General features: G+C 36.7%; 1 protein-coding gene across 12 annotated transcripts in view; it reads left to right on the forward strand.

Annotated features, from left to right (window-relative positions):
* MAP2K5 (mitogen-activated protein kinase kinase 5) overlaps window positions 1-25,159 on the forward strand; it is a 246,134-nt gene that overhangs the window by 91,565 nt on the left and 129,410 nt on the right. For all 12 annotated transcript variants that reach the window (XM_027571020.2, XM_027571025.2, XM_027571023.2 and 9 more), the window contains 4 exons: window positions 776-844; window positions 941-1,022; window positions 11,267-11,328; window positions 16,541-16,589. In XM_027571020.2, the coding sequence (XP_027426821.1) occupies window positions 776-844; window positions 941-1,022; window positions 11,267-11,328; window positions 16,541-16,589 (262 nt within the window). The remainder of the gene's footprint in view (window positions 1-775; window positions 845-940; window positions 1,023-11,266; window positions 11,329-16,540; window positions 16,590-25,159) is intronic.

Genomic DNA, 25,159 nt, shown 5'->3' on the forward strand with positions numbered 1-25,159 from the left:
AACTAGAACTTATTCTAAGTAAGTTTGTAAATTGTTTTACATTTCCATGTTACCAATCTTCCTCAGTGGTTGATGCTTTAAGGAAAAACCATAAACCGCCAGGACATTCTAAGAGGTGTCTGGGAATCAGGGAGGGACCTTGACATTGCCAGGCTGTGTGGCTTCTCAGCACCTTGCTTTCCTCCTTTAAAACAAGAGAATTAAATGAAATCATTTCTGTGGCTCCTTCAAGCTCCAGCATTTTATTATAGTATTAGCAAAGAAACATGACTTTGAAAAATATAAAAAGATGATGTATTTTTAAAGCTCCTTATTTCTCTCATAACTAAAAAACCTACTTTAAATGTCATTTTTACTCATCATCCTCTCTGCTTATCACCTAGTGTCTGAATTACAAGACAATTTTTTTTTTTAATGGTTTCAGAGTCATTCCTTTCTTCCTTTTCTGGAAATAACCAATGTGGCCAAAATAGGGTATATAAATTAAGGGTGTTATAACTTAACTGACTTTTAAAGCCATTAATGCTGACCTTTGAGACCTGGCTTTTTCCGTGGTCCCATCAATCACTTCTATACCACCTCCCCCAATGCAAAGGGTTAGGCAGATGTGGGTACAGTTTGTACTCCTGAGGGTTAGAATAGTGGAGAGGAGAAGAAGGGGGCAATGAAGAGAGGAGACACTGTATTTTTTCCTTTTTATATTTCATAGTGAGTATAGCTGTATTTAATTTAAAGGTGAATATATGTGTAAATGTTGATTCCTTTCTGTATTTAGGTCATACTGCTAGATATTACACTGGAACTTCAGAAGCAAATTATGTCTGAATTGGAAATTCTTTATAAGGTAATTTTTTTTGGTCATTTTTTCCTCATAAAGCATCTTACGGTATTGTCTTGCAGGTTTGTTTGTTTAACTACCTTTGTCTTATTTTTGTTACAGTGTGATTCATCTTATATCATAGGGTTTTATGGTGCATTTTTCGTAGAAAACAGGATTTCAATATGTACAGAATTCATGGATGGTGAGTTTTCCCTCTTACAATATTTTAAAAATGATTCGGGAAGTAGAGTACTTATAACCTGGTTCTGATATAGATGTCAAGTAGAATTAAAAATAATTAAAATATACTAATAATTACCTCCTTTATACTCTAAACGTCTCAGTGTTAGAGGTTCCTGGTGTTAAATATTTACAGCTGAGCTATAATTTCAAGAATGTAATTTCATTTACTTTTATTGAAAATTTAAATAGAACAGATTAAATGCTGGTGGTTTGATATTTGATTCTTCCATACAATCTGTCCTTACTTGCAAAACAGATGTTCTGTTCTTTTAATGTTTCAATAGCCAAAACAGATTTTCTTTCAAAGAAATCTATTAACCCAATGTCCTGTGTCTTTTAGAAAGAAATCGGTTCTTAATAGCAAGATAAGAAATTGTTTTTCAACACAGCTGTTTAGCCAAGATGCGTTTAGTTTTCTTAGGACTCTAGCCCTTTCCTTTCATCTGTATTTTTCATTCATTTCTATGTTGCTCTTTCTTGATCTGAATATTTTGGCAAAATGCAGATTTCTTGGTACCCTATCCCTGAAATGATGTCATCATTGTTATTTACCCATTTTAAATCAAAGCAATCTTGGGGCGCCTGGGTGGCTCAGTCATTAAGCGTCTGCCTTCGGCTCAGGTCATGATCCCAGTGGGATCGAGCCCCGCATCGGGCTCCCTGCTCGGTGGGGAGCCTGCTTCTCCCTCTCCCACTCCCCCTGCTTGTGTTCCTGCTCTCGCTGTCTCTCTCTGTCAAGTAAATAAAATCTTTAAAAAAATAAAATAAAATAAATAAATCAAAGCAATCTTTAGATTTTATATATCAGTTTTTCAATGTCTAGCGCATTAAAATGCAACATTTTTTTAATATACATAGTTCATCTGGGGGATTCTCAGTATATTACTAAAGCAACTAGTTCATGCCTTGGAAGACTTTTTAATAAGCCAACATTGGTACCTTGATAGTATAATAAGGTATATCATGTGTTCTAAATTCAGTTTCATTAAAATATGTATTTATTGAGATGGCATACTTAATCACCATAAAAGTCACCATTTTGATGTATACAATTCAGTGGTTTTGAGTATATTCACAAGGTTGTGCATCCTCATCATCACTAATTCCAAAACATTTTTAATCACCCCAGAAACAAACTCCTTAGGCTTTAGCAGCCACTCACTCTTCCCTAATTCCGCTGATCTGTGGCAACAACTAATCTACTTTGTGTCTCTAGATTTCCTTATTTTGGACTTTTTATGTAAGTGGAATCATGCAGTATGTGGCCTTTGTGTCTGGCTTCTTATACTCAGCATAATGTTCTTAAGGTTTATCCATGTTGTAGCATGTATCAGTACTTTATTCCTTTTTATAGCCAAATAATCCATTGCGTGGACGTACCACATTTTCTTCATTCATTCATCAGTTAATGGGCACTTGGGATGTTTCCACTTTTGGGCTGTTAATGAATAGTGCTGCTCTGTGCATTTGTGTACAAGTTTTTGTGTGGACATACGTTTTCAGTTCTCTTGAGTGTATATATCTAGGAGTTAAATTGCTGGGTCATATGGTAACTCTATGTGCAATTTTTTGAGGAACTGCCAAACTGTTCCATTCTATTTCACACCAGTTTGCCTTTACACCTGCAATGTATGAGGGTTCCAATTTTTTCCACATCTTTGCCAACACTTGTTACTGTGTGTCTTTTTTATTATAGCCTGGTGAGAAATGGTATCTCTTTAGTGTTGATTTAGATTTCTTTTTTTTTTTTTAAGATTTTGTTTATTTATTTGACAGAGAGAGAGAGACACAGTGAGAGAGGGAACACAAGCAGGGGGAGTGGGAGAGGGAGAAGCAGGCTTCCCACTGAGCAGGGAGCCTGATGCGGGGCTCGATCCCAGGACCCTGGGATCATGACCTGAGCCAAAGGCAGACTCTTAACGACTGAGCCACCCAGGCGCCCTTGATTTAGATTTCTTAATGACTGATGACTTTGACAGTATTTCCCTGTGCTTATTGTCCATTTGTATATCTTCCTTGGAGAAATGTGTATTCAAATCCTTTGTCTATCTTTACATGGGTTACTTGTGTTCTTATTGTTGAGTTTGTAAGAATTCTTTTTATATTCTGGATACTAGACTCTTATCAGATGTATGATTTGCAAATATTTTCTTCCATTCTGTGAGTTGTCTTTTAATTTTCTTGATAGTGTCCTTTGAAGCACAAAAGTTTTAAAATTTGATGAAGTTCAGTTCATCTGTTTTTTCTTTGGCTGGTTGTGCTTTAGATGTCATATGTAAGAAACTGTTGAAAATTTACACCTGTTTTCTTCTAAGAGCTTTAGAATTTTCACTCTTACATTTAAGTTTTTGATCCATTTTGAGTTAATTTTTGTATATGGTATAGAGTCCAAATCCATTCTTTTGCATGTGAATATCCAGTTGTCCTAGCACCATTTGTTAAGATTATTCTTTCCCATTGAATTTTCTTGGCACTCTTGTCAAAAATTTATTGACCATGAAATGTATTTCTGGGCTTTTGATTCTGTTCCATTGATCTATTTGCCCATCCTTGTGGCAGTACCAGACTGCACTTTCTTGCTTTTACTTTATTATTCTAGATTATTTGAGCTTTGTGGTAAGTTTTAAATTAAGAAGTGTGAGCACTCCGACTTTATTCTTTCTCAAGATGATTTTGGTCATTCTGGGTCCCTTGCATTTTCATATGAATTTTGTAATCAACTTGCTAAATTTGCACACATACCAAAAAAGGTCCAGCTAGGATTTTGATACAGATTGCGGTGAATCTGTAGATCAATCTGGGGAGTACTGCCAATTTAGCAATATTGTCTTCCCTCACTCCATGAACACAGACTGTCTTTTCCATTTATTTAGATCCTCTTTAATTTTTTTCAGTAATGTTTTATAGTTTTCGGTGTTCAAGTTTTGCAGTTATTTTGTTAAACTTATTCCTAAATATTCTTTGACACTATTGTATATTGAACTTTTAATTTCATTTTTAATTATTCATTGCTAGTGTATAGAAATATAAATGATTTTTGTATATTGATCTTGTATCCTGCTACCTTGCTAAACTTGTTTCTTAACCCTAATAGGTTTTCGTAGATTCCTTAGGGTTTTCTATATAGATCATGGCACCTGCAAATAGATGTAGTTTTACTTCTTCTTTCCAATCTGGATGCTTTTTATTTCTCTTCCTTGCTTAACTACCCTGGCTATAGCCTTCAGTACAGTGTCAAGTAGAAGTGGTAAGAGCGGACATCTTTCTTTTGCTCCTGATCTTAGAGGGAAAGCATTTAGTCTTTCAGTATTAAGTGTGGTATTAATTGTGGGTTTTTAGTAGATGTCCTTTATTGAGTTGTCAGAGTTCCCTTCTCTTCCAAGTTTGTTGAGTGTTTTTATCATGAAAAGGCATTAGATTTTGTCAAGTGGTTTTCTGTGTTTGTTGAAATGATCATGCGGGTGCCTGGGTGGCTCAGTTGGTTAAGCATCCGATTCCTGATTTCAGCTCAGCTCATGATCTCAGGGTTGTGAGATCGAGCCCCACATCAGGCTCTGTGCTCAGGACAGAGTCTGCTTAAGATTTTCTCCCTCTCCCTTTGACCCTCCCCCCCCATGCTCTCTCTCTGTCTCTCTCTCAAATAAACAAATAAATCTTTAAGAAAAGAGTCTTAAAAAGAACTATAGAAATATATGAACAAAAGAAGAGAATAATCCAATCCCCAAGATGTCCCCTTACATATTTTGTTATTCTGTTGTTAGGTGTGTATGTGTTTATAATTGTTATATCTTCACGATGGATTGACTCTTCTATCGTTATAAAATGTTTTTGTCTCTAGTCACTGTATTTGTCTAAAAGTCTATTTTGTCTAATATTAGTATGGTCATCCTAGCTCTCTGTTGATTCTTATTTGCTTATTATATCTTTTGCTATTGTTTGGCCATCAACCTATTTGAATCTTTGAATCTAAAGTGCATCTCTTGTAGACATAGAGTTGGGTCATTTTTTAAATCTGTTCTGCCAATCTGTCAGTATTTAATTCATTTACATTTAATATAATTACCAGGAGTGCCTGGGTGGTGCAGTCAATTAAGTGACTCCTGGTTTTGGCTCAGGTCGTGATCTTGGGGTCATGAGATGGAGCCCCATGTCAGATCTGTGCTCAGCGTGGAGTGTGCTTGGGATTCTCTCTCCCTCTCCCTCTGCTCCTCCCTCCCAAAATAATAACTAAATCTTTAATATAATTACCAGCAAGATAGGATTCATATCTGCCATTTTACTACTTGCTTTCTTTACGTCTTACATCTTTTATGTTCCTCTGTTTCTCCATTACTGCTTTATTTTATGTTAGATATTTTTTAATGTATTGCTTAAATTCTCTTGTGGTTTTACTATTTTTTTTAGTTATATTTTTGGTTTTCCTAGAGATTATAATTAATATTTTAACTTGTAACAACTTAGTTCAAATTGATATCAACTTTTTTCAATTATATAAAAACACTGCTTCTATTCAGCTCCATTCTTCCCCTCTCCTTTATGCTGTTATTGCCATGTAAGTTACATCTTTATAAGTTGTATGCTTATTAACACAGATTTATACTTACTGCTTTTTACAGTTCTCTTTTATTTATTTTTTATTTATTTATTTTTAAAGATTTTATTCACTTGACAGAGGGACACAGCGAGAGAGGGAACACAGGCAGGGGGAGTGGGAGAGGAGAAGCAGACTCCCTGAGCAGGGAGCCCGATGCGGGGCTCGATCCAGGACCCTGGGATCATGACCTGAGCCAAAGGCAGACGCCCAATGACGGAGCCACCCAGGCGTTCCTGCAGTTCTCTTTTAAATCAGATAGGAGAAAAAGACTTACAAACAAAAAATACATGTATCTTGTTTTTTATATTTACCTATATAGTAACCTCTACCAGTGTACTGTATTTTTGTGTGTGAATTTGAGTTACTGTCTAGTAACTTTCCTCTGAAATTCCTTCAATCTGAAGGACTCCCTTTTATTTCTTAAAAGATTTTATGTATTTATTTTAGAGAGAGAGAGCAGGGAGAGGAGCAGAAGAAGAGGGAGAGAGAGATAATCTCCAGCAGACTCCTGGATGAGCGCAGAGCCCTATGTGGGGTTCGATCTCATGACCCTGAGATCATGACCTGAGCCAAAACCAAGAGTCAGACACTTAACCGACTGAGCTACCCAGGCACCCAAAGATAACACATTTTCAATACTTTAACTCCTTACCTTAAAACATTCACTTTATCTAATTTAACTGTCTTTTTTGAGATGACTCCTTTCTAGACTTGAGCTGCCTAAAGCCCCTCTCTTACTGTTCCTTGGCAGCTTCCCTTTACTCCGTGCTAATCAGTCCCTGAACACTGAAATTTCCCACTTTTTGCAGATTGTTCTCCAGTTCCTATCTTTCTGTTATTTACCACATCAACTATCCTAAAATTTTATTACCCTTTCCCAGATCTGACCTCCTCCTTTCTCCCTCAGAGATCACGTAGATTTTCACATGTGAGCTCTCACATTTTCTTGTGCTTCCACTTGTAGCTTAGCCACACGTGCACCCACCTGACCCTCCTTGCACATGAAGGGCTGCACGAGGTCAGTCCCTCCACATGCGCATCCACTTGGTGGATTTCTCTCCACCAGTCACCCTCTCTCTCTTTTGGATCTTCCCTCTCTATAACACAGCAAAATGTACCCTAAAAATATATGGACCAAAAACTATGTACTGCCCTCTATCATTTCTTCTCTTCCCTTCCCATTGCAGTTAAACTTCTTGACAACTTTCTCCCAACCCTAGTACTATTCCTTTAGTGTAGATTCTATTTTAACCTCATATTAGTCCTTTATTTCCAAATATTTATTGAGCACTTTCCTTCAGACATTGTTCTAAACCTGGGAATACACTAGTGAATAGGACTTAATTCCTGTCATTATGGCACTTAAATTCTAGAAGGGGAGGCTCAGAAGAAACACACAGTACATTCTCTGAGAGGGAGAAGTCTCATTAGAATATAAAGCAGGGCAGTTGATCACTATAGGAGAGGAGGAGCTAGAGAGGATGGTCAGGGATGGCTTTTTTATGGGAGTGACATTTTAGCAGAGACTTTAATGTCAATGAACCATTCAGGGAAGGTCATGGGGAACATCTTTGAGGAAGATGTAGTATCTAGTAGAAATGCACCAAGGTGGGAGCAAGCTTGATATAATCAAGACCCCTCAAGAAGGCCAGAGTGACTAGTGAGTAGTGATGAGAGGCCCTGGGGCTGGACAAGGGGCCAGAGAAGTAGGCAGAAGCTAGATTGTGTAGGCCATGTAAGGAAGTTGTGTATCATTTTTAGTCTGAATTAGGGTGCCATTGGAAGGATTCAAATAAGGGAGTGACATGATATGCCTACATTGAGTAAAACAATGTCCTCCGATATGCTCAAATATAGCATCTCAGAATATATGCCTGTGTTTTTGGATTGCCATCTTGGGAATAACATTTTTTTCCCCAAAAACCCATGTTGTAGAGAAAGAAAGAGAGGATCAAGTACTCCCTTGAGTACTTGAAAGAAAGGGCTCTTTATTTTTTCATCTAACAGAAGCTAAAAGAGCTTCTTCTGAAATTTCTGCTTATGGTTCCAGATTTTAATTTTATTAGTATTGATAATCAATTAAAAACCATTTTAAGGAAAATTTTGGGATGAATATGACAGTATTGTTGTTTCTTGAGAAGTTCATTTACTACATATTTGTGTTTATCCTACATGCGAGACACTACTTTATATTTTAGCCCCATATTAGGTTAAGCACAGACCTTATGCCATGAATCCTTTTGGCTTAGTTGCATGAAAATGATAGCCCTAATTCATCAAGAGAAGTATATAGTTTGGCAGTTGAGATGGGGTTTTTTGCTAATCTATTTTTAGCACTCTTCCTCCTGGTTCCTATGGTGGATAGTGGTGTGCAATGAAATGACTGGCTAGGGGTGATCTGAGGCCAGGGAACACAGAGACATGACAGGTCACAGAGAGCAAACCAGTGATGTCCCCTTAGAATCACGAATATAAGGTTCAAACCAACTGTGCAACATAGAAATGAGTTTCTGAATGCCTTGAATACCAATGTCTCAACTAAGATTAAACTATCTGAGTAATGGTAATATCACATTATATTAAACTGTAAAAAAGTTCACATGTGATTCTTAAGCTCTATGATGTTATGGGGAAACCTTTTAAATGTTTGCAGTTCTGGGACTTCAAAGGCTGGTGAGACCTTACCTGAGCTCTACCATCAGCTGACTCATGGCTATGACTAGAAAACTTACCTTTCTGAGACTCAGTTTCTCCCATTTGTCAAATAAAGTCATTGGACTGATCTTTAATGTTCCTCTAGCACTAATGTTGGGTGACTTGATGAGTCTTAAGAATTGCCTTTTTGGGATAGGCTTGTAAGATAGAAGTGATAGTAAAACTCAGTAACAATTCAACTGAAAATCTTTCATTTTTAGCCTAAGAATTATATAATCGCACAAAGAGAACGCATTAAGCTTAATAGGAACTCTTGATTTTGAGTGGATCTGCCAGATCCTTTTTTTTTTTTTGCCTTTGACAGTTATCTCTAACAATTATGTCAAGGACAGGATGATGACACAAAGCCAGTATATAAAGATTTACTCATGTGGGTGGCTAAGGAGAGTGGGATATAACCGAAATTAAATGGATATTTACAAAAACCAGTGAACTACCTCAAAATGAGATTCTTTTTTGGTTTGTTCTACCAATAAGGGTAGTAATGTAATCTTTGGCGTTTCCATTTAGCTTATTGACTATTGATTGTCTGTTTAGCTAATTAAACCCTGATTTACATCTTATGTAAAAAAAAAAAAATCTCAGGACTTCTTACCTAGTGTATGTGAATGGATCTGCACCTCCTACTGTTGAGCCACTCAAGCTTCCCTTCACTTCACAGGGGATTGGTCCAGGACACTGCATTTGTCAGTCTTCCAAATACCAGCCCGTAAAGCTTGATCTTCTTGACTGTTTATTCTTGGAATTGCCAATTCATTTGAAAGATCAATGAGAACATGAAATGTTTTCTTACAGTATTTTCACTTTTATTGCATCTATAATAAAAATGCTATTTTAGTAAATAAAGATGGTTCAGTTCATTGCAGAAGTGTCTTTTTTTTTCATTATCTTCCAGGTAGCACCCAGAGCCAAAGCATAAAGTTGAGCCATTTAGTGATTTTCCAGCTTATTTTAAGAATCTGGAAACTACATGTCAGAGTTACCTAAAGAAGTGATCATTTTTCTGCTTTAAACAGGATAAATACAAAGTCAGTAGCTTTATATGTATGCAACAGATATCATTTGTTTTTATAGGAAAAATAATTTTTTCCTGATGTTCAGCTTTAGGAAAACTTGACACGTAAAAATATTCATATTTATGAAATGTACTTAACTTCATTTCAAAAGAATAACATGCTCCATTTTAGTATCATATGAGGCATACTTACAAATCATCTAGTAGCAAAGTGATTAAATATGAATTTTTAGCCTCTGATTTGAAATGACATTATTTCTCAAATATCCTGGATAATTCCTTTATAGAATTGAAAGACTAGGGATGCCTGGGTGGCTCAGTCAGTTAAGCTTTTGCTTTCCGCTCAGGTCATGATTCCGGGGTCCTGGGATTGAGCCCCACATCAGGCTTCTTGCACAGCAGGGCGTCTCCTTCTCCGTCTCCCCCCTCCTCCTGCTTGTGTTCCCTCTCTCTCTCTCCTCAAATAAATAAATAAAATCTTAAAAAAAAAAAAAACGAAAGACTACACCTCAACTTGACTCAAAGAAAAGTTATTGCATACTGTTTTATAGCTCTCATAGAATTATATTGTTAATATGAGTGAAGTAGTAGTTCTTTGCATATCTTTCTAAAATTATATTACTTGTGTGAGATTGAAAAATGTGACAGCCATACCCAAATTTATACTTCCAAGTGAATATCGTTCCTTTAAAATAGTTCCTGGGAAAGCTGTGCAATTATTTTCAACAATGTTAACTATTGCTGTGGTTTCTTCATTTGAAACTGCTTTCAGAGCAACTATACCTATCTGGTGAAGTTCACATGGACTTTAGTTTATCTGTTGATTCATTTGACAGATATTTATCAAATAGCTTCTTGTCTGCTAGTTATGCCCATTTTTAGGTTGATGAAAACTTAAAACCAGTAAACAGTGTGGCTCTGTCTTCTTCTGTTTACGGTCTAATGGTTTTGGTTTTTGGAACTGCTAAAAGCTGGATTTAGTAAAGATGAAGGATGTTAGTGAATACCATTTTAGTGAAAAATAATACAAGGAGATTGGTTTTTCTTTTTTACTTCATAAAGTGGTTTTCAAAGTGGTATCAAAGAGAATTTTTAGGGCACCTGGGTTGGCTCAGTTGGTTAAGCGTACTGCCTTCGGCTCAGGTCATATCCTGGAGCCCCGGGATTGAGGTCCCACGTCGGGCTCCCTGCTCAGCAGGGAGTCCTGCTTCTCTCTCTGACCCTCTTCCCTCTCGTGTTCTCTGTCTCTCATTCTCTCTCTCTCTCTCAAATAAATAAATAAAATCTTTTTTTAAAAAAAAGAATTTTTAAAAGAAATAAACTCCAAACCATTTTGAACAGAATATCTTTGGAATAGGTTGATTGTTTGTCTTAATTTGAAGGATAACATTCATTCAGATAGATGTTAATATTACTATTTTACTTTATTAGTTTTTTATGTGTATTTTGGACCTTATATTCACCGCCTTTTGTTTAGTTAATTTGAAAATTCTAAGACAGAGTCCTGGTTTACATTTGAGAAAACTGTTACACAAGATAGATACCTAAATGTGGTTGACCTGTTGATCTTCAGTTTTGTGTAGGTATTTAATTTTACATAAAGTGGAGAGTCATGGCCTATGCTTAACTAGTTTCTTTCAGTTTTTACACGTATGTGATACACTTGGAAGTAAAATGGAAATATCTAGTTATGCTTCATCTGGTAGTATATTATGTCATAAGTAAAATTGGACTAAAAACCAATTTGACCTTAGATATCCAATGCACAATGTAAGAAGAGAAGAAAAAAAATATTCTCACAGTGAATGCACAGAGGAGGAGCCCAATGCAGCGTTCTGGTAGTTTTATTTATAATAGTGCAACATATCTGTCTCTACAGGGGGATCCTTGGATGTATATAGAAAAATTCCAGAGCATGTCCTTGGAAGAATTGCAATAGCAGTGAGTATATATGGCTTCAACTTTATGAAACTGGGGTGATTGAATCTTTCTAGTCAAATCTGTTCCCCTTATATCCTCACGATGTTTTCTTTTTCTTCAATCCCTGTTGACTGCCAGGGCCTTGTCAGCTCTCTCCTTTTGTCATTTTTGCATTTTCTTCTTTTCATAGACCAACCCACAGTAACAGCATAGTCACATGACATGCTTCAGGCTTATGGGGACTGTGACCTGTGACCTATTCTGCTTTCATGTGTTTACAGAGACTGTAGTACACTTGCTAACCAGTAACATTTCCAGGTTCTTCAACAAGAAAGCTGTTTGGGGAATATTTTGTAGTTTTGGGCTTATGATTAGAAAATACTTTTCAAGTCTAAATTATTAAAACTATTTATAAGAAAACACTACTTTTTCTTAAAGATTTTTGCAGACTTTTTGTGTTCTTTGTTTTTAAATTTTTTACCAGCAATATCTAGGAATTTATTCCCTTTGTGATTAAAAGCAGTTTTCCTGTTTTCTGTATTCATACATAAATTGATGAAATATTTCAACTAGACTAACATTACTATATAAGCTCCAGATTTGAAATTTGGGATAATGCAGGCTAAACAGTGTCTAAGAGAAGTCATGGGGTGGTGTAATAGTAAACAGTTGCTAAACTAAAGGCACTCTGATAACTTAAGCAGTTTAATTCAGAACAAAGCAATTATACCATGTACCATTTAATTAAATGGCTCTTTTTCTCATTCATTGTACATCAAACTGACAGCTCAAATCCTTTAATCCAACATGGACACTTATTTAGTCTTAGTTCATTGTAATTCACAGCTTTCCTTTTTTCTTTCTAATTATTAGTGTGAACTGCCCAGGGTGAGGAGAACTTTCTTTTCTGATGCTATTGCTAAGTAGCTTCTAATCTACATGTTTAGGTAGATTAGTTTAGTATGAAATTTGAGTACTTAAATCACTATTTTAGATGAAAATAAAAATGTTTCATTTCCTCTTTTAATTTCAGAGAGGAAATTGTGGCTTTTGGCAGTTCTTGGCTCTAAAGTTTAATAACACGTATAGTAAAGGGCAAAAAAAGGCAAGGATACCAATTGAAAAAGAAAAAAGTATATGAGTTCTATATACTCAATTAGGTGTTGAACTTGGCTAAAATAGGAATCTGCCTCCTTCAGTCAGAGAAGCGTGCTCTTCCTGGACTTCATAAATCTTACCTCCATCTTGTGTAGAGCCTCCACACAAGGCCATTGGTCTTCTCAATTCTACTGAGTGAGAAGCCTGCAAAGTGAATGGAGTCAGCAAAAATAATAATAATAATCGGGCTTCAAATACCGAGGTTACCTATTGGTTAATCAAAAATATGACAAAAATTATTTTAGTGAAAGCCACTTAAAAGAAGTGCTAGCCCAAAGCATTGTTTATATTTGCCCTTACATTTTTTAAAAATTAGGGTCCCCCCCTTAAATGTGTCCAATATCTTTAGCTTTTATGGCTCATCAGGTTATAGTAATGAAAACTGCCTGTGGCCAGAGTAAAAGAAATGCTTTTGATAATTTTGCTCTTCATCTGCCACTTTTTATAAACTCTGCTGGGGCCTAAGCTTATATAATGCTTCCAAAGCGTATTTTTTTAATGTAATTTGATTAGATTACAAACTTGGATAAGTCTTTGTTGCAGCTGACAAACATGAGTGGAAGGATTCTCCCAATCAAAATAAGACTAGCAAATTGATGTTTGTAGGTCATCTCTCCTCTACTGTTCTGAAGACAGATCAACATTTTTCCTTTGAGTTCCCTCCGTGAGGCCAAAAAGCACGTGGGTGCTCTTTACCACGTCAGAAGCAACAGAATCAGAGGAGAGAGGAGAGAAATAGGGGTATATTGAATACCTTGTTGTGCCAATGTTGATGAAGTGTTTTATGTATAAATATTATGTCATTTAATCTTTATAGCAAACTCTGTAGATTGTAGGTTATTGATCATATTTTATACATGTGCAAGATGAGGTTTAGAAAAATTAAAGTTATCTATAATCAGTAAAGATTTGAACCCAGCGCTGTTTTGCCCCAAGCCCCATGCTCTTTTCACTCTGCTTTCCTAAGAGAATGAGAAAAAAGGAGAGGAAGGCCTGAAAAGAAGAACAAGGTTAAAGAGGAAAAAAAGAGAAGTATATGAGAAAGGAGTGGAGTGACACATACAATTGCTTCAGATTCCTTTCACATCATAGAACGACATCTAGGCATCTCTTCCTCCCCACAATTAGCTTTATATCCCAGGTTCTAATAACCTGGCATGCTGTTGACGTCCAAAGATCCAAGGTTTGTTACAGGATGGACCCCTGTCAGCTTATAGGATGTGTAGTTTGAATTTTCTCTCATAGAATATATGGCAAGAGAATATTTTTCCAGGAAAAAAATATCATTCACATAAACTGGGTGATTTCAGCCTTTCAACTTGCTCAGTGATTTTTATCCTCTTTCCATTTGAATGTGGTCTCCTAGAAAGAGGAATGCCTTCCTGCCATTCCCTGCCATCCTTGCACATTTTGTTTTTCCTCTCATTTCTGAAGCAGTGACACTGTGTGCTGTATTTTGAGTGCTAATGTTGACTGAAGTTGTCCCTGAAAGGATGTGCACTTGACATGTCAAGGAGTGAGTGATTGACAGCAGATACAAGTACTTTCAGTGTCAAGGCTTTGTCAAGTCATTGTTGTGAAACCTAGCCTACTGAATACCAATAATACCCTCTAGAGTTTCAATGGACAGATTTCTGGTTCCCTGTACACTGCTTTTTATATGCTTCTAAAGGAAAATGTAATCTATTTTGACAAAGTTGGAAGAACCATACATTCTTTTTGAAGCTCTAATAAGATTTGTAATTTTAGTAAGTATTACAAAGTCAGTATTTGTTTCACTTTTTTTCTGCCTGATAATCTGAATATGTGGATTGCCTTCCCCTTGTGTGTTTTCTGGTTATTCATTTCTCGTGGGACCAATTTTTAGTGGTGAACCATCTTTAATGGGAAGGTTTTATAATATGCAAGTAAGGTTATAAATTGAGAAGTTTAACCTTAATTTCAAAACTCAGAGGTGATTACTTCCATGCTAAATAAGATGGCCTCATCCTACTACCCAAAGAAAATTGTTTCATTATTGATTTTTAAGGCAGTATTTTTGCCTCTTTCCTTCCTCTGTTGGTTATCATTATTACTAGTTTGATTTTTTTCTTTTCTTTTCTTTTTGTTTTTTTTACTATCTTACTGTCCAGAACATATGTGTTTTATTGTAATGCCACTTACTCCAAATCCTGGAAAAAATAATTTGCTATAAAAATGTATTCTGTTCTCTTAAAACATATAAACTTACTGTGGAAATGATCATACCTCGCTAGCAAATCTTTCAGGAGTACATCCCCCTCTAAGAAAATAATTAAAATATGTTAATCTCTGCTCAGCATTAATTGATACAGATTTTACCTTCTTTTAAATCTTTAGTATTTGGAAATTGGTTTTCTCCCTTTGCATTTGTCTTTTTAGTATTGCTCTTAGTCTTAATTGATCAACTAAAATCCTTCCAGATTTAGCCTCAACCTTCTTTTCATCATTTGCAAAATAAATATGTAAATCACTCAGTTATTCCTCATAATGGCAGGTTTCCTTGTTTGTATAGTCCCGACTCACCTAAAATTTTCTGTAATGGTGGGTACTTTTAAATTCTGGTAGTAAATTTTGAGTGATAGTGGTTCATTCATTGTATCTGATACATAATTATGAATAGTCAACCTTGAAATTGGCAAGTTCACACTCATGTGCATACAGGGTCAGTGGGTATGAATAAAAACATGTGCATCCCCTTTTGCAACCATTTCTATGTAAAGATTGTTAAAGTGTTTAGTGATTAAACTTCTCACATAGAAGGCAGCACTTGTAACCCATATACTTAGGGTCTTAGAAACATCTTTTTTTCAGAATCTTATTTGACTGATTATTCTTAACACAGGCTGTTCAATCAAAAATCCATTCTAATTCTAATGTTTGTATTTTCTCCCTTTATTTTTTTGACCTGCCCTTTCAGTGTTTTCTATATGACTCCATACATATGCCTGCATCCACCAGGTTGGCTTGTGAGGCTGCTCAACTTGATATACTTTGATCTTTCCTACCTGAATATCATTTAAAACATTTTTTGGAAATATTCTTTTTTAATTATTTTAAACTTACAGAAAGGTTGTAAGATGCTTTCTCCAGATTCCCCAGTTGTTAACAGTTAACCATATTTGGTATGTGTTTTTTTCCTGAAACATTTGAGAGTACGTTGCAGACATCAATGGCTCTTTACCCCTAAATACTTCAGGTGTATATTTCCTAAGAACAAGGACATTCTCTCACATCATTGCTGTATACTGATCAAAATCAGGAAATTAGCATTGATTGGTACAGTACTGCTATCTAATCAGCAGTCCTAACTTAGATTTTGCCAATTGTCCAGTAATACCCTTTCTAGACCAAAAGAATAAACATTTCTGGTCCAGCATCCAGTCTAGGATTATACATTGTATTTAGTTGTCATGTCTCTGGTCTCTGTTAACCCAGAGCAGTCTCTCAGCATTTGTCTTTCCTGACCTTGATCTTTTGAAGAGTATATGGCCCCAGCACTTGGACAGTATATTTTTACCTTGTCCTGAACACTTTCCTCTCTTTCCTTCACATCAGTTGAATCTATTACTTAGAGCTCAGCACTTTGGTAAAGCCTTCCTGATTATGGGCAGGAAAAGCAATCTCTGCTCCACCCATTGTCTTCATTAGTTAGCTTTTAAAAAATGTCTTTCCTTAGTCATAAATGTCACGACTTAAAAAAAAAAAATCCACATACAGAAGTATAAGAAAGGAAAGCCTTTCCTCCCTGCCCACACCACCACTGAGAACTTAGTAGACGCACTTCCAGGTCATGTTACATGCACATACCTTCCTTTTTTTCATTCATCATGCCTTATCTTCAGAACATTGTAAGCCCATTAAAGGAAGGAGGGCTGTAGTTTACACATTTGGCATGCTCAAAGAGCCTGGCACAGAAATGGGAGATGTGTAATAAATGTTTATTGGTTTTCAGAGTTTTAAAGGAAGAATTATGGTTGATAATGATTATATGTTTAAATGTGGACAATTTCTGATAAAAAATCATCATTGGACTGTTTCTCTTTCTTAAATTTAGGTTGTTAAAGGCCTTACCTATTTGTGGAGTTTAAAGATTTTACATAGAGGTATGTACTGTGCTTACAAGCTCTGAATTAATTTGTGAGGTTGGGTGGGGAGCTCTCCAGATACCTTGCTTTTTAAATAAAATAAGCAATCTGATATTTGAGCCAGCTGATGTATTTGGTAGTCAAAAAGATGCCTGCTTTATAAATGTGTTGCTTATTTTCTCCTTCAGCTGCTCTGATTTAGATTATAGGCATGGTATTTTTGTGGATGTTTACCAAACATGTAAAAAGGTATTTCATAGTATTTGAAAATGACAGGATCTGATTTTTAATCCTTAACTCTAATTACTGCAAAGCCTTCACTTTCTATACAGTTGCATCCCTTATTAATGCTTCAGATATCAACATACACTGGTCCTTAAAAGATTGCTTCACATACCTTGAAAGTAAAGCTTTAAATAAGGAGTTGGTGAATGTGTCAGAAATTAGTCTCCCAGTCCATTAACAGAACACACGAGAGGAATAATCAGGTAACTGTGGAATGTTGTGAAAGGAACCTCCCTTTGAATTTTTCAGTGTTCTCAAAATGTATGACTTCATTTGGAGCAAATTATTAAGAGAGAAACAGGCTATAGCAAAGCAACTTCAGGGCCTCCTATTACTAACAGTACTGTGATTTTACACATTTGCTCAGCCCCACTTTATGCACATTTGGGGAATGCAACAACATACACATTGGATGTGATTAAAGGAAAGTTTTTTTAAAAAAGCTATAAGCTTTGAGAGAGCGAGTAAACAACTGATGCCTTCAAATGTAGTATCACATTGGTCACTAAGTGTTGTTTTTTGTTGTGTGGTTTTAATATCCTAGTGATTTCAGATTTCTTCTTAAATCCCTCATCCTCTTTCGAAGAGGAGGTGTAGACTTTGGCGAGTAAAACTTGCAGTTCTTGAAGGTGTTTATGTGGATTAAATGGAATCAGGAACCAAATTTTCTCTTAAAGCCAGTTTAGTCTATTTCTAGAGTATAGTTGGTGCAAAATGTAGACATAGGGGGAGTGAGCTGAGTTGCGTTAGTGTTACTCTTCCTGGGAAGAAGTCATCATGTGAATGCATCTGGTGGGTGAGAAAAGAATGGAGCATTTTCACGACCATGGTTAAGAGAGAATGGTGTTTATTTCTTTTTTTTCTTTTTCCTTTTTTTTTTTAAAGAGAAAATGGTATTTAACATAATATGACCTATATTGCTTCCATTCCCTGTACTCCCACCTCCCCACACTCACCAACCCATGAAGTGGTAATGGCCATTTTAATAGGAGTTAACACAGTGGTCAGTTCTTGTCATTTTATTGATTTTTATGGACATCTGCTATCCTTTTGACAAAGGAACTCAAGGAAGACATCAATTCTCAATAGCAAATCCTTCATTAAAAGGACCTTGCCATGGAAATGCAAATGTTACTATTAAAGTGATCCTTAGTATCATCCTATACTCTGGGCATACAGCATACTTCTGGCTTATAGTGAATTCTCCCTAGTCATAACTTTCTGTGAGGAATCTTAGAAGCACTTAAAACTATAGTGGATAGAGAGATACTGTTTAGTTATTCTGCATTTTTATTTTTTCTTCTTTGCAGTCATTGATTTTAGTTTTACTCTTCATTTTGGAGAAAAAAATTGAATTTTTCTTTGAAATGGGATCTTGATATACATGTTTCAAATGGATTTATGCCTGGGATCTAAAAATAAAGTGCAAGGTGTACGTCAGATTCCCAGAACAACCATCTGTAATCACTGTGGGCAAGTGTGGTCGACCAGAGCCTCTCAGGCAAGTAGGTCCTCCCCAGTTCTGGATGCAGCTTGAGCTAAGAAAAGGTTCTTTGGTCAGTTACTGTGGAAGCCTTCACTTTCTATACAATTGCACCCCTTCCTTTTACTAACATTTCAGATGTCATCATACACTGTTCCTTAAGAGATTGCTTCACATACCTCGGTGACCTTGGTGGCTTTCCTGATTGAGGACATAAAGTTTTCAAAAAGGAATCCTGAACTTGTATGTCTCTTCTCAGTCCTTGCTGGATTCCTACAGCATCACCCACTGTAAAATGCTCCTAGTTAAGGGAAGAAGATATCTGTGAGGGGCTGAGTGGGGATAGTGGTAAAACAAACCCTCCCTAGGGATTTGGGTTTTAAATAAATGCCCGTGAGTGAATGTGCGTCTGCATCTGTCTCGATGGAAAGACTAATGAATTACAGTGCAGGTGAACAATTATTCCTCAGTAATTATGGGTACTCGGCTAAAGAAATAATATGCTGTGGTAATACACCTCATTAAATATATTTATATGCTTAGCTTTAGAGTTTCCTGGTTATTCATGGAAACTTTTACCTTCTGGATTTAAAAGCATGTGTTTTTATTTGAAGAGTGGAAGAAGCCAGGTGTCCCTGAAGACTTTTGTGAAGCATTGTAATGAGAAATTTACTCTAGATTGAGTAGTTGTTAACTTAATATTTTAGAGGTTTTTGTCCATATTTAATAACTTGGATTCCATAAGAATAAGATTAAAGATGCCTTTTTATTTACCAAAAAGCCATTTAATTTTCTCCCTGATTAAAAAATTATAGCTTTTTAGATCAGTTCAATCAGGCAATTAAAGATCAGAGCTTCCAAGTTCAGCTAAGGCAATTAAATAGGTAATATACTTGTTTATACACTTTTGCTATATAGGCTCATTGCTGTACCTTCTTAAAAGCCCATATACTCATTTTTGCTTTCTCTAAATGAACGATGATGGCAATTCTAGCTGAATATGTGTCACATTGTCAAATCAAAGGCAGTGGTCCTTTTGCGGGGGTAGGGGCGGGGGATTGGGGGGGCACTACAGGTTCAGTGAGAACAGAGTAAACAGAAGATGGTGCAGAGAAATGCTCATGAGTGATCTAAGTTTCTTTCTCTTTTGTCTTGGTCTAAGTACCTGGGTTCTTCGATCATCATTTCTTTCCCTACAAATGCTGCCCCTAGAGCCAGGGTCTTGTACTTATGAACACAAATTTTAAAAGATGAAGAAACGGAGATGCATTCAGTTACCTAATGAGAAGAGAAAAATACTATTTCTCACATTTAAATGGCTTCCTTGGAATACCGTGGTCCTGGATTTTTAGCCATAAAATATAAATGCATAAATAGTATCTTTTGGAATTTATAAAACACAGTTAATGACTTCCAGACAAGCTGGTAAAAATTAAGAGTCTTTCCTGCAGCGCATATTCAGTGAGGACTGTAGAGTGGAACGAACTCTGAGCAGCGCAGTGAGACCACCCACCCCACGAGGCTTGTTAGTCTGGTACGGTTTTGTTCCTTTGATGTGTATTATGTCCACTGGACATTTTTTTTTATGAATTAAAGTCTAACAGTTACTGTTCATAATGGATTATCAAATATTACATTCAATAAGGTTTTTAAAATTTTATTTTTTAAGATTTTATTTGAGAGAGACAGAGAGCATGAGTGGGGAGAGGAGCAGAGGGAGAGAGAGAAGGACAAGCAGACTCCCTGCTGAGTGGGGAGCCCAGTGTGAGACTCAGTCCCAGGACCCTGAGATCATGACCTGAGCCCAAGGCAGACACTTAACCAACTGAACCAGCCAGGTGCCCCATCAATAGGTTTTACTGTTGTTTATTTTGTTCTTGTAAAGATTTGTTTGAGATATATATGCAAGTATTTCATTATCAAATGCTAATAATGAGCACAAGTTTTTATTATATAATAACTATGAATTAATCACTTTATCCAGTTTAAGCACATATCACTTCCAGATTAAGCTAGGAAGAGAGTTTATTATTCTTTGTATTATCAGGTCAAAAATTATGAGAACCTTTTCTCTAAGATAGACATGTGGTATCACATGAGGACATAATTATTAAAAATGTTTGAAAGTTCCACCAAGATTAACTACTGTGGAAAATTGTCTTTATTAAATAGCACATGTGTGAGCCCTGTAAGCAAAGAATGTACTGACTGGATAAAAACAAAGAAAATGAACAGTGAGAAAGTCTGGTAGACCAGATTTGACAGTACAGCAAACATTGCAGCTTGACTTCAAAACATACATCGCCACTAATGAGGTGAGAGCCCTGCATATTAATAAACCTGCAGCTCCAGCCATAGCCATCATTACCCACATCAAACATAAATACAAGATTAACACCTGTGCCATTTCTTTGGAAGATGTGAGAATGCCCTGGCAGTAACTGCTCTCTCTTTCCTGAGGATAAAAAAATAGAAATGGAAGGGTAATGAGAATAGAGCTTAGATTAAGAAAATAAAATTGGCAATCAGGCTTGGGCAATCTTATACAGTTGGAGAAGTTCATAGAAAGAAAAAAAACCTAGATAGCTGGTGTCCCAAGACATTTTTTGTATATATGAACCTGGTTCGTTTCATCTGCTTTCTCTAGTAGGAGAGTTTTTTAATGTTTTTGTATTATATATAAATATATTTTTTAAATTTTTAAAAATATTTTATGTATTTATTTATTTATTTGAGAGGGAGAGAGAGAGCACACGTGACACGTGTGAGGGAGAAGGATTGAATCTCACGTAGAGTCTGCACTGAGCGCAGAGCCTGACACTGGGCTTGATCTCAGACCCCGAGTTCACGACCTGAGCTGAAACCAAGAGTCAGGCGCTTAACTGACTGAGCCACCCAGACACCCCTATATTTTTTAATTTTTTATGTTATTCTGAAGGCAAATGCTATGCAAATAGATTTGTGTTTAGAGAAAATAAGTCTTGTGGTTTCAACATGTTATCTTCTCCTCCTGGCTTTACTTATTATAAATCTGGCCTCACACAGATCTAATTGGTGCTACCTTAGATTCCAAAGTCGTGTTGTTGGTTCAGTCATTTAGCAACTATTTATTTAATACCGGGTATGTTCCAGGCACTGCTCTAAGTGCTTGGAATACATTAGTATAAGGGAAAAAAAAAAAGATTCCTATACTCATGGAACTCATTCTAGCAGGGGTAGAACAGGGTTGGCAAAGAATCCATAAATAATAGATATAATAAAAAAGTGAATACATTGTGTTAGAAGATGGTTAGTAATATGGAGAAAAGAAAAAGTAGATCAAGCTTGGGGCAGCCAAAGGGTAGGTTGCAGTGTTCTCTGGGTAGACCTCAGAGAGAAGATGAGCTTGGAGCAGAGGCTTGGAGGAGGAGAGGAGCTGGTCAAGTAAGTATATGGGGGAATAGAGCAGAAGACACCAGGTAGGGTATGTCTGGAGTGTTCACAGAACAGCAAGGAGACTAGTTAGGAACTGTTGCAGTAATCCAGGTGAGTTACAGAGGCTCAGCTCAGGGAGGCAGTTGTGAAGATGGGGAGAGGTGGTCAGATTCTGGACATATTTTAAGTGTAGAATCAACAGACTTTCCTAATGGATTACTTGGGGGTATTAAGAGAAAGAAAGGAGGCAAGGTTGCTTGAAGTTTCAGCAGTGAATAGTTCAGTGTGCTAAAAAATGTTTCCTGCTACTTTTTTCTGTTAAAAGGGAAACCTTCACTAAAATTAAAGAAAAAAGAGATAATATAAGTGCCGACAAGAATATGGAGTAACAGAAACTCTCCTGCATTGCTAGCAGGGACATGAAATGGTACAGCTGCTTGGGGAAACAGTTTGACACTTCCCTGCAACATGAGGCAGCAGTCTCACTCCCAGTGGCTTGATTCACAGTCCCCCCAAACTGGAGACAACCCAGATATCTTTTAGACAGTGAATGAATAAACAAGCTATAGGTAATCCATACAATGGGATACTTCTCAGTAATAATAGGGAACAAACTACTGATACAGCAACATGGACGAATATCAAAGACTTTATGCAAGGTGAAAGCAGTCAGTCTCAAGGGGCTACCTCTTGTGTATTCCACTTGTATGACATTCTGGAAATGGTAAAACTATATGGATAGAAAATGCGTGGGTGGTTGCCAAAGGGTGGAGGGGAGGTTGACTGTAAAGCTATGAGGGAATTTTGGGGAGTGTTAGAAATGTTCTATATCTTGATTTTGGTGGTGGTTACATAACTGTACACATTTGTTAGAACACACAGATCTAGGGCACCTAGGTGGCTCAGTCAGTTAAGCATCTGCCTTCGGGTCAGGTCATGATCCCGGGGTCCTGAGATCGAGCCCCATGTTGGGCTCCCTGCTCGGTAGGGATTCTTCTTCTCCCTCTCCGACTCTGTGATCTCTCTTGCTTTTGCTCTCTCTCAAATAGATAAAATCTTAAAAAAAAAACAAAACACAAACACATAGATCTATACACCTGGAAAGTGTGAATTTTACTGCAGTAAATCAGACAAAAAAAAGGAAGAGAAAGAAGGAATTCTCTTCTCATCAGTGTGGTGGAAACAGTACTTTAGAAAGAAGTTTCCCCTGCCAGAAAGGCAAATCATTCTTTCAAAGAGTCTTGGTGATTCTGTCATTATCACCATACTTCATGGTTCCTGAAAAATCCTATCTATGTTTGGTCTAGCAAATCAGTAGGTTGGAAAAAAAATCTCTGATGATTTAAAGGACATTTGCAATGTCAGAAAGAGAAAGAGAGAGAGAGAGAGGAACTTAAAAGTAGCTGTTGTCATTGACCAGGAATTGGGAGCATCTGGAAATTGGACAAAATTTTCTTTCCTTAGTTAAGTCATTTTTTTCTCTTAGAATTAGTAAAGAACTTCAAGTATACAGCACTGACTTGGCCCAATTTGGACAACTTAAAAAGCTTAATTTCTAAGAAGGAATAAAGCTTTGTTTGAATTCCCAGTTCAGTCACACTGATTGACTGCCTCGTTGTGTGACCCTGGAAAGGCAGATTTCTCCTGCTCTCTGGGCCTCAGTTTCCTCTTATATACATTGAAGGGATGGCTAGGTGATCACTCAAATTCCTTCAAGCACCAGGATTCCATACTCTGTGATCCGGGACAGACAGAAGTATGACAGGCTAGTGAGGTAAGGGAATAAGGCTAATCAGAGAGGTATATGGGAGAAAAAAAGAAAAGATCGGGAATCCCTGAGAGTAGATTATGCTATGAAAATAATAGTAGGAGTAGTAATAGTAATAATAATGAATATTTATGAAGCATTACTCTGTAGCAGACACTGCCCTAAGTGCTTGATTTGTCTAGACTATTTTGTGTCCAAAGTGGGGTATTCCAGGAAGTATGAAATCGTTTAGAACTGAAGATGAGATACTGTGAAATGCAAACAAATTGAGAAAGCAGTGTGACTTAGCTAAGAAAATGGGTGCTTTTGGGGCACCTGGATGGCTCAATTGGTTAAGCATCTGCCTTTGGCTTAGGTCATGATCCCGGGGTCCTGGGATCAAGGCCCATGTCAGTCTTCCTGCTTAGTAGGGAGTCTGCTTATCCCTCTGCACCCCACCCCCACTTATGCTCAAGCTCGTGCCCAAGCTCTGTCTCGCTCTCTCTCTCTGAAGTAAATAAAATCTTAAAAAGATAAAAAAAGAAAATAGGTGCTTTCTAAACCAGACTGGTATAATAAAATCAAAAGACATCTTTAAGGGGAAAGGGTTTTTTGACTATAAAGTATACTGAAATAAAGTATTTTTGCTAACATGTTGAGACACAACACGGATGGAAAAGAAAATTTTTTTTAAATCTTTTTATTTTGAAATAATTATAGATTCACAGGAAGTTGCCAAAAAAGGTACAAGAAGGTCTCATGCAAGGGTATTCTTTTTAAGGAAGGAATTTGGACGAGAATTGGAGGCTGATAATCCAAAAGAGTATAGGCAGGTGAATGTTATATATATTTGCGAATGCCTTTTACACGAGATCGGTGTAAATTTTAAGATCTAAAAAATGTTAGAAGAATATTTGTATTACATCCCCAAATTATTCTATTTATTAAATGAGAGAAGAGAATGAGATGGTAGAAGTAAAACCTTTGAATTCCTTAGGAAAGAAATGTTGATGTCAAAGTGGCAGTGTTAATACCTTGGTTAGTGAAGTTCGGATTTTTGGCAGAAACGAATTTGGGAATGATCATTTGCTGGATAAAGTGATTCTCGAGGGAAAGGATTATTGGAAAGCACTACTATCAGTTGAAAACTAACCTGGTTAATTTTAAGTAACTTGGGAAAAATGTGCACAAAACTTTCATAGCAGCCTCTTTTGTAGAGATGTACTCAGCGTGTGCTTGCTCATAGGTTACAGTGAGCTTTTGATCTAAGCCATATTTTTGCTATCTGGACGGGCAGACACAGCTGTTTTTTTTTTTTTTCGTTTTTTTTTTTTAAAAGAACTGCTTAGTGTTTGAGCAACCCAAGTCATTTAGAAAGGAATCATCCCCAGCTGGGTTTATGTTGAACCTGACAGGCTGAGAGAGCCACAGTGTGGAGGCTCCTTCCCTGAGCTCTGTGACTGCTTCAGTCACGTGTGTCTGGAGGGGCAGTTGTGTTAAGTGAGTGCTAGTGACGGAAGCACAGTTACCTTGGCTCCTGTTTTTAAGTCCTTTAAATACTGTCCTTTAACTGTAAATATTCATCACATGCCAGTGCTGTAGTAGATCATAACTCACGAACATTTGTGTTTTTGAGAAGGAGAAATGGATTTAGCCCAT

Source organism: Zalophus californianus, chromosome 6 (genome assembly GCF_009762305.2).
Source record: "Zalophus californianus isolate mZalCal1 chromosome 6, mZalCal1.pri.v2, whole genome shotgun sequence".
Classification (NCBI taxonomy): Eukaryota; Metazoa; Chordata; class Mammalia; order Carnivora; family Otariidae; genus Zalophus; species Zalophus californianus.